The sequence below is a fragment of the Corvus moneduloides genome, chromosome 8 (assembly GCF_009650955.1).
Source record: "Corvus moneduloides isolate bCorMon1 chromosome 8, bCorMon1.pri, whole genome shotgun sequence".
NCBI lineage: Eukaryota > Metazoa > Chordata > Aves > Passeriformes > Corvidae > Corvus > Corvus moneduloides.
The window spans coordinates 34,650,159-34,660,655 of NC_045483.1; the positions used below are offsets into that span (position 1 = coordinate 34,650,159).

At 49.8% G+C, this 10,497-nt stretch overlaps 1 protein-coding gene across 1 annotated transcript in view; it reads right to left on the reverse strand.

Moving 5' to 3' along the window:
• The window catches only part of PTEN (phosphatase and tensin homolog), a 49,434-nt gene extending 41,191 nt beyond the window's left edge, over positions 1-8,243 (reverse strand). The window contains exon 1 of the mRNA XM_032115817.1: positions 8,082-8,243. Within this exon, the coding sequence (XP_031971708.1) occupies positions 8,082-8,160 (79 nt within the window). The 5' untranslated portion in view covers positions 8,161-8,243. The remainder of the gene's footprint in view (positions 1-8,081) is intronic.
• Positions 8,244-10,497: the final 2,254 nt, after the last annotated feature.

The window sequence follows — 10,497 nt, forward strand, 5'->3', positions numbered from 1 at the left end:
AAAGCATGCAAAGAGTAAAGGAAACATGAGCTCTTGTGTAGAGCTGCAAGGAGTGTTTGGACAATGCTCTCAGGCACAGGGTGGGATTGCTGGGGTGTCCTGTGCAAGGCCAGGAGCTGGATTTTGATGATCCTTGTGAATCCCTTCCAACTCATGAAACCCCTCTAAAATAGCTGACAATATTAAAGGACACAGAAAAGCTACCCTCCCCATTCAGAAAGAGCTAAGAGCAAACAGAAAAAATGATGCATCAGACTCTGTATTACTGATACCGAATCCGACAGCTTCAGCTGTGAAGGCAGAGACTGGGCTTCAACTCCCTAACTCAGCCCCAAGTCCAGACCTACAGCACTGCCTACAATCCCAACAAATTTCCCGAGGGAAAGATGCCACGGTCCAGTTCAGAAAGTTCTTTTGTTTCTGCTGACATTTTGGAAGAGGCCACATCCCATCTTTCCATAGCCAGCCCGGCATCCCAACAAGCTGCAGCAACACACGGTGGCTCAAGGACAGTGGTGCAGCATCCCAGGATCACTGAGGCTGGAAAGCACCTCTGGGATCATCACATCCAACCTGTGACTGATCCCCACGCTGGCACCCAAACCACAGCACCAGGCGCCGCACCCAGGCGTGCACACACGGCAAGACAGGGACTGAGCAGATGCTCTCCAGAGGACCCCACGCTCTGAGAAGCCTGACTGTCACATCTCAATTTGAGTTTTTAAGTGCCAAACTGACCTGTTTTAACCACCAACCCAACTCAACATGAGCTCTTTCAAGCAGAGCTATGAGATGTCACCGTGTGTGTTCCCAGCACACCACCCCACTTTGCAGGATCTCCCTGAACCAAGCACCACTGTGTACTTAAGCATGTCCTAACCTCAAACACCCCCAGAAAAATACAAGAATTTTATTCAGTAAAGAGAAGCCAGCACAGAAGAGTCACTACTTTGATATTTACTGACAGGAAGTGAAAAATGGCTCAGACTCAACTTTTTGCAAGCCTGAAAGAACATCCAAAACTTTCACAGACAAGAGAATTTAAAATAGCTATTGGGTTGGAGGACAAATACAGCACACAAAAAACTTTCACAAATCAGGAACTGCAAAAAGTAGGGGGTTTATGGAAATCAAACCTTCATTTGGGGGGTGGGTGGATCAAAAGAAGATAAAGGTGAGTGGCAAGACAGAAGGCCATTCTAATAAACCATTCCTCAACCAATAACCCTCAAGTAGATAATTTTATCCCACTGAGATCTAGTGTCTCCCTCCTCTAAATGTTAGCATAAGAAAAGGACATTCCTTCTTGAACTCACCCACACAAGAAATTAGAGAACAGAAAATACACAACTCTTCAGTTGTAGCCTGATATACACGCAGGCAATGCAATGAATTAAGCAGAGGCCTCTAAGAAAATTAATCATGCAATTAAAAGCTATTATACTACAGCCCCACAAAGGCAGAATTAAGTTTATAAAGATATTTCTTAAGCACTTCCCTACAAAAAACTGGATATTAAGCAGTTTTTCTGCACTGCTGCACGCTGGGGCTGTGGAGCTGGGAGTTCATCTTTAAAGGGAACAATGCCAGCTTTTGCAATAGTCATCATCCCAAACACAGAGCAGTTGGGTTTAATTTTTTTAGCTGCACAGTCAATTACCATTTGAATCACAGAGCCACTACTTGAGCTACATTGCCTAAAAATCGTTATTAAGATAACCTAGATTTATGCAGCATGATACAGGGCCTAATTGCACAATTATTTACTTCCATTCTACAAAAATGCCTTTTTTTTTCCAGGGCCCCACAGGCGAGACAGCAAACGAGGCAGATGACAACAGGAGCAAAGAGGATGCTGGCTTGAATTAGAAACTGGAACAAGGATTTGTTTACATCTGAAATATCAACCTGGGCCTAAGACACATCCAAAAACGAACAGAAGCCAAAGCAGAGCCAACCACCCACAAATAATCCATGTTTCAGAAGACATCCTGCTCTACAGGGCTACACATTTCCAAATAAATTCCCTTCTTACAGCCCAGAAATCACCATTCCAGTAACTCACAGGAATGCACAGACTTGCACAGCTTTAATCCGAAAAAACCTTCACCAAAGTGCCCAATCAAAGGAGCCCACACCTCCCCTAGGGTTTAAGATGAGGCACAGGGCATATCCAGGAATTACTATGCACAACTCCAGGCTATATCCCATTTTCCCCCCCGAAAAAGCCATGCAATAAATTCCCCTTCAACATCCACCCCGTATCAGGCGCAGTAAATGAATAAAAATCACACAGAGCTCTGAGTTGCTCCAAACTAGAAAGGAGCTGGGCTTTGAAAGGGAGTTAGTTATGAGTAATGACAGTATCTTTGGTCTCTAATGTAATTAAGGGATTTGACAGCTCAGCTGCCTATTCCCTCCCTTCTCTTCCAGTTTGTCAGAGCACAACAATTGTCCTTTAAATCATTATACAACAACCATTTTCATGTTTAAACCTGTTGTAGGGGAAGACTCTGGCTAAGGTACCAGGGTATAATTTGTCAGTTTACGCAGCATTAATATGGCAACAACATTAATCCATTAAAAATATAATTTCATTTAAGGAACTGTTCAGCAATTCACAACCAGCAAAAACTTGGTAAACAGAAGCTTCACATATAAAATTTCAACTTTGTACTTGCTACTCCCTAAAGTTTAGCTTTGTCTTTCTGCTTTTTAGCACAGGGGGGGTTTAACACAACATTCTTCCAGCCGTATTATTACTGAACAAATTATATCAATTGCTTCCACAATGAGAGAGGATTTAGGTGTCCAAACCAATCTCCAAGGAAGAAAAATGGAAAAGACAGTCACCTCTCTTCTGGGAGAAAATGAAGACAATTCTGTACTCCTCTGAACAGTTTTAAGATATCATTTAGCAAATACTCACTGTCTCTACAGCAGTCACCGTGCTCCAGAACACTCTGGTAATACAAGCAAGTTCTTCTAGGAGATGTCTAGCACTGGATAGCAGTAGGAATTTTGTCCCAAGGAAATCTGCTGGCCCCAGCCTAGCAGCCATCAAGAGCCACTGCAGCAGGAACAGCAGTTCCAGTGTTGGATAAGCTCCCCACTCAAGGCTACATCCTCTCCCAGGTCAGTGCAAGGCAGATGGAATGATCCCGTGGACAGAAAGGTCTCCCTGACTAGCACAAATTCCTAGAAAGATGCATTTCCAAAATTCACCACCCTTCAAGGCTCCAGCTGGACCCAGTGTTGATGCTGGCCGGCCAACCACACAGAGTAAATGGGTGGGATTTTCAGGAGTCCTCAACAGTGACAGAACTGTCCTCACCGAGCAAACCCCACCAAGTAACTCCTCAAGTGCCAACACCTCATCAGTCTTAGTGTAAGCAAGAGGAAACTTGGATTTTTGCTTAAGAAAGGAATACTCAAACCTAGTACTGGTCCTAGCAAAGCTGGCACTTAATTCAGCATTACCCTCTCCATGTTTAACAGCAAAGCTCTGGATGTTCTGAAGATTTCACACCCTTAACTGAACTTAAAACCAGGCTCCAATCATTTATCACTTTGGCTGGGCTTTTTCCAAGAGGTCACCCTGTAAGAAATGCTATGCAGGGTCCACTCATTTCTCTGCCCACCTCGAGAAGAACACACAGCCACTACTTCAGCAGCTTCTGTTCATTTAAAAGTGTGCACAGACAGGTGTTTTTTCATTTGGAGTTTAGCTTGTGCAAACAGTCTCCGCATACACTGAAAATTTCTGATGATCCAAGCTGAAGCAGTTCCCTAAGAATCCTGCACTACATTTAAACAAATGCAAAGAGACGAGCTGTATTTGCGAGAGCTTCTTCTAAGTCCCTTTCTGAACAATCCTTTCAGCAGTGAAAAAGCAGGGCAGGAAGGGGCTGGGTGACTCTGCATGGGGTTGCACCACACAGCACCTGCTGTGCTGGGGTTTGAAGGTTTCAGCTGTCAAACATCCCTACCCACACTACAGCAGTATGTCACAGGGCTTGGGGTTTTTTGGGTTGCGAGGAACAGTAAGTGACCTAGCCCATGTCTAACCCCAGAGAGAAAATGCAGGAACTCATTTGCAGCAGCCACCACCTTGCTTTCTCCACGTGGACAATTCAGAGCCCTTATCCTTGCTAAGTGCCAAAAGAACAATTTTCCTGGGATCAAACACATCCTGTAACAAGCAAGGAACTGAAACTCTGCTGAGTCCCCAGCCAGCAGGGCCGCTGGAGTGCTGTCTATGCAAACAGACTTCTGAGACGAATTCAGAGCAAAATTGGCATTAATCTTGTCCAAAACCCAACATCATCCCAGGCTCCAGATGCAAAATGAGTCTGTCGGGCTCTGAACACTGCTAAGTAACATGGTTTACTTCAGAACAAAGAAATACTTTCCCACCAATAAAATGCACTGCCAGTTGGTCTCTTCTCGTTTCTTCTAAACGCTCCCTGTGCTTGTGTGCAAGACAAACTTGTTACAAAACCTCTAACAAACTTCAATCTTAAAATGAGACTAAGCCTTTTTAAAAAATGGCATTTCCAGCTCGGGCTCTATTTTTAAACATGGTATGGACCTCATGCCACTAATTCTTTTTTTTTTTTTTTTCCTGGAAGCTGAGCCATTTTGAGTCAAGTCCCATAATTTAAAACTTCATTAAAAATGCAAAGAGCTTTAGGACTGCAAATAGCATAAAGCAGTGAGAGATTCTAAGCAGCTTCCTCCCGCAATTTCAGCATTCTCTGCCTTTCATTCCACGAGACAAACGACGTGTGAGACGTGTAAACTGCACCCAACATCTCATCTCGCCTGAATATTGCTGCAGTTTGTACCACTATGTAGGTCACGAGCTCCACATGCTTCAGTCAAGCCCTGGGCTCAGCCTAGCCGCCCATTCTCACCCCTACCAGAAGGCCTGGGAACACGAGACAAAGTTTAACCCAAGCTAGGATGGGCACAAGAAGCAGTCACACGATTTTTTCCCACTTCAGTCCCAAATAGTGAAGCCACTTGCTGAACTCAGTTACACACAGAGCTCTTAAGACACAAGCAATCCATGCACTGCTGCACAGAAGTGTTTTCTCTCTGCTGTTCCCTGCACTAAGGGGGGCACCACCAAGCTGCACAATTTCAGAAGTAACACACAGAGTGCCTCAGAAAACATTCTGGTGCTTGCAGCATCAAGAAATGCAACCACAGGAGAAGAAAGCCATTAATCCAAACTTTCCTTCTCACCCATGTGCACCAAAAAGTATCCAGTATTGCAGAAATTAATTAGAAACCCAAAAGAACCAGAAATAAATATCTGAACTATTAAACACCTGATTTAATGTCTCCACCTTTAAAACCCTTTCTTCTTCTAAGTTCAAAATACTTTTTTCCAAGATGTGCATAAAGACTGCTCACAGAGAACATCCGATCAGATGAAAAGTAGTGTCAGTGTGGTTTTTAAAGACACACAGGCTTATTTTCACACTCTGCACTGATTTTGGGAAGATGCTCTCTCCCTTTGCTGAAATCCCACATTACACACACAAGAATTCTTAACCAATTCCTCAGGAACTCAGAGTTCCAAGCACAATGTCCTGCACCGTACATACATCAAGATCACTTTTAAAAGGATCTGACGCAGCCCATTCAAGGATTTTGGCACTCCAGCACCTCACCCAGCCCGCCTTAGGCACCCAGGAGCTCCTGCAAGGCCTTGGGATAATATCCAGGACCCAAAGTCTCTGTCCACACAGGACTCCAGGACAGGAAGCTTCCCTCAGAGCAGGGCAGGAGAAAGGGCAGAGCACAGAACACAGGCACCTCATCTGGATTCACTGCAATTCCTTTCACTCTCCAGCTCCCAAAGCCCAGGGAAGCACCAGCTCCCGAGTGTTCTGGAGCTGCAGGAGGAACCCAGACCTCCATTTCCCATTTCCCAGCCAAATGCCCAAATCACTGGGCTGTCCAGCTCCTGGCTGCCTCTCCCTTTTAGCTGGACAGAGGCAGCTACCCTGAACTAACCTGGCATCTCTAACACCTGGTCCTCCGGCCATGCCTTGCTGAACAGCTCACTTGGGCTTCAAGTTTTCTCTTTTTTCCCCTTAAAATCACATGGTTGGAGAGCTAAATCCATGGTCATGTGTGTAAGGAATAAATAGGTTATTTCCCAGCTACCAGCAATGGTGAGCAACAATTCAGTCGGAGCCCTGCAAAAAGAAGCCTGCACAAAGTGATTAAAACAATTCAACTTTCACTTCTGCAGCAACATCAGCCTTCAAGCAAAGCCATGGCACTGCACAGGCAGAAGTCTTCATTCATTATCTGTTCAAAATGTGCAGCTACAAACCCCCCCGCTTCTTCCTATGTTACTTTTTCTAGCATTAAAGAAATCAAACCATCTTTTCCAAAAATTTCATGGCAGAACTGCAGCCAGCTGCTCCTTTTAGAAAAGCCAGCCTAAGCCCAGTGCAACGGCCTGGTTTTTAACACAAAATTCTAAGAATAAAAATTAAAAATAAGCCATTAATTCCATTTAGCACATCATTAGGCAATCTTGAGCAAGAAAGTCGAGGTTCAGCATTCGCTAATTTTCTTGCTGGGAGCACATGACCAGTTAAAAAGATCTGTTTGGGTCAAAATATCTCTCCCTACCAAGGGCACATCTGGGCAAAGATACCTGAAACACCAAACTCTTCAACTGTGAAGTAAAAAACCTTTTGGTTTTGTGACCACTTAACTCTTTCCATAACCCGAACAGCCAACGAAATAACCAAGTGCAAACACTTAAAAATCCAGGCCTAAAAGAGCTTTTATCACAAACATAACACAGGAATAATGAACCAGAGCTGCTAGTTAAAAACCAAAACCTAAGCAGCTGCTTGGTAAAGTCCAGAACCTTTCAGGTTGTTTTAAAGCTACCAAAATTTTAGGCCAAAGCTCAATGCAAAAGCAAGAGCTCTGTACTAGCTACAGCTTTTATCAGCTTTGATCCTGCTCAAAAACTGGATTTACCTGGAGCACTTGCTCGGACATAAATGTAATTGCTCCAAAACGCAATAGATTTCCACCTAATCCTGTTGCAGAACAGAAACGTCTCTCCACAGGGAGAAGCCCAGCTCTGAGCACTACTGTCAATATTCATTTTTCCAACTTCTAAGCGAAGTTCTTGCCCCAAAATCTCTCCCACAGCACCAATCTTTCCCCACCACGGAGCAAGATCCTGCCCACAGCAGAGCCCCTACCCACCATGAACCCTGCAGGGCATTCCAAGCTAAACATCTGCCTGACGCCGCTCCAGCACATCTGTTCCAAAGGCCACCAAAACTACACACCGGCTTTTGCCTCGCTAGCCGTAACTGCACGCTAATTACTTATTCCAGAATAAGTATTCTATACAATCCTCCTCGATGACACCCGATGCGCTCTCGTTTGTGACACATCCGCGTGCAGTTCACCGGGAAAAATGGTGGGTTTTGGTTTTGTTTGTTTTTTTTTTTTTAATTTGGAAGGAGCGATTGCCGCCTCTTGTCATGGAGAGCCTTGCTGCATCCTAAGGTACAGCTCTGCCTTAGCAGAGGGCTGGAAATCAGGGCAGAGGACACAGGCTTCGACTGAAGCAACCCGGAGAAAGCCACAGGCCCGGCATGATTATATTCGCAATTCAAGACGAGTTACTAAATTAAAAAAAAAAAAAAAAAAATAAAGCGCTGTGGACGCAAATCACGGCGGGTCGGGCGCATTTGCTGCGTGAGCCCAAAAGCCAACACAGCCGGAGATAAGCGGCTGCTCCGGAGCGGGCAGGGGCTCCGTGGCCGGGGGTGGGAGGGGGGGGGGGGGCAGCCCCTCGGCGGCTCGGGGGGGCCGCGGGCCGGCCGGCAAGGAGCGCTGGCGTTAATCCTGGAGCTCCCGTTAATCTGCCGGGCCCGGACAAAAGGCGGCCGAGGCGGCGGCGGGGGAGGGCGCGGCGGCCCGGGCGAGCCCCGGCGGCGGAGCGGCCGGGGGCAGCGCGTTAGGTAACGCCGCGCGGGTCTGATGCAATCGCGGGACGTGCGGGAGCAGGAGCGGGAGGAGGATACAGGTCAGGTCCAGGTCGAAGCCATCCTCCTGGTATCGCCTTTTGTTCCTGCTGACGATCTCTTTGATGATGGCGGTCATGTCTGGCAGCCGGGGGCCGCTCCGGGGCAGCGCGCAGGGCCCGGGCGGCGGCCGCGAGGCACCACCGGGCGGCCCCGGGCGCTGATGCTCCGGCGGCTCAGCCCCGGGCGGGCCCGGCTCCCGGCGGCGGCACCGGCTGCTGCTCCCTCCTCCTCCTCCTTCTCCTCCGCCTCCTCCGAGCGCGTCGGGAGCCGCGCCGAGCCCCTGCGGGCGGTGCCGCCGCCGCCGCCGTGTTTGGGGCGAGCGCGGCGGCGGCGGGGGGAGCAGCTCTGCGGCGCTCCGGGCCCCGGCAATGGTGACAGCGGCGCGGGGCGCGCCCCCGGCCCGGCCCCGCTCCGCTCCCCGCCCCGGGGGCCGGGCGGTCGCTCCCTCGGCTCTTCCCAACGGCGGCTCCTCAGGGCGGCACGGCCGCGCTCATCCCCCGGCCCGCAGCGCTCGCCGGCGCGGGGCGCCCATCATGGCCGCGGTTTCCGAGAGAGACGGCGGGCGGCGCCGCCACGCCCACGCGACGCATCCGCCAACACACAAAGTAGTCTCTCCCACCCCGCCAGCAGAGAAGCGGTGAAGCGGCGGACCGGGGGGACTGGGGCACCGGATCTCACTGCGCGCGCCGCCCGTACCCCTTCTCCCGCCGGTCCCCCCTCGTCCCCCGGAGGGGTGGGGGGAAGGGGGCGACGGGCGGAGGGATACGGGCGGTATAGTGAGGCGGCCGCGGTGCTGCGGCAGGTCACGTGGGCACTCGCGGCGGCACCTCCCCCGCGGGCGGAAGTGGCCGTGAGGGGCCGTGAGGGGCCGGGGCGGTCTGGGGCCCCCGAGCCCCTCAGAGCTCCCAGAGCCGCCCGAGCCTCTCAGAGCCGCCCGAGCCCCTCAGAGCCCCCGGGACTGCCGCCCGCTCGCCTCTCCTCCTTCCGGCGCCGAGCTGGGCTGGAGGAAGGCAAGGGGAAGAACGGGCTCGGTGCGGCCCTGCGGGGAAGGGGAACGGGGGGGGGTCAGCCCGGCGTCTTCAGGGGTTCGTCGTCTTCTCCTCACGTCCCCCGGGGTTGGCGTGAAGCGGAGAAGCCGCAGTGAGCGAGTGCCTGTCGCCCCCTGCAGCCACCGGGCACCGAAGGAAGGGGGATTTGGGCCACCTGCTGCCCTCGGAATCACAAGAGTCCCTGAGGCTGGAAAAGCCCTCTCAGCCCATGGAGTCCACCCTGTGCCCGATGCCCACCTTGTTCCCAGCCCAGAGCACTGAGTGCCACCTCCAGCCCTTCCTTGGACACCTCCAGGCATGGGCACTCCAAAGCTCCCTGGGCAGCCCCTGCCAAGGCCTGAGCACCCTTTCCATGCAGAAATTCCTGCTGATGTCTTCGGGGTGACCAAGCTCAGAGACAGGGACATGACAGCTCCCCCAGGTCCGGCCGGCTGGCTCAGCAGCCCGTGGTATTTCCATGGAGTGTTCTGTGCCACTCCATTCTCCTTCCCACACTGCTCACAGTTATCCTGGCAGGGAGAAAGCGCTGTCTATAAATCTCTAAATCGGTCTTTATAACCCTTTAAAACGTTAGGGGATAACCCCTATTGTACAAGGCTCTTCACACTCTAAGCTGAGAACTCCTGTAACTTTTTGAGAATTAGCAGCAGTAATGTTTTGCAGGAAGATGACCATCAGGTAGCTTGGTGCAGCCTGAGCTCCTGGATATGAACACTGCTATCAGTTTCCATCTTCCTCGTTATTTGGGAAGTTTTTTGGGGATCTTTTGTGTGATTTTTTTTTCCCCCCTTTCTTGTGCAGAGAGGTGAGATATTAGGTTAATGAGGTAACAAAACCTAGAATTTTAAGGCAGCTTGGAATGTAGGACTTCTGTAAAGCTTCAGGAATGGACTCTGTTGGAGGTCAGCATCTGCTGTACACCTGGAAGAGAGACACCGTGGAAGAGAGCCTGAGAGCGCGAGGGGAATCCACGTGCCCCTTCTCCCCTTCTCTCCATGAAAAGCAGGTGATGTAAACCAGGCAGGTATCCCCCTGAAAAACAGATCCTGGGGTTTATCCATAAATCCACCTCAAACGGGGCTGTCAGGGAAAGACATCTTGCTGAAGGCACTTTGTGTATGAATAATGAACGTAAATAATAAATAAATAAATAAATAAATATTCCAGTGTCCTGCTCGATCCTTAAACACTTCTGAGAGGTGCTGGAGGGATTTCCTGGGCTGCTGCGGCCTCCAGCCCTTGCAAATGCTGTGTTATAGAATTCCTTTCAGAAACGTATCAGGTTGCATCTTAAGATGTTTTGCCACCATTATTCTCACTGGGAAGCTGTTCCCAGAACCTTCTCCTGGTTTTCAGGCAAAATA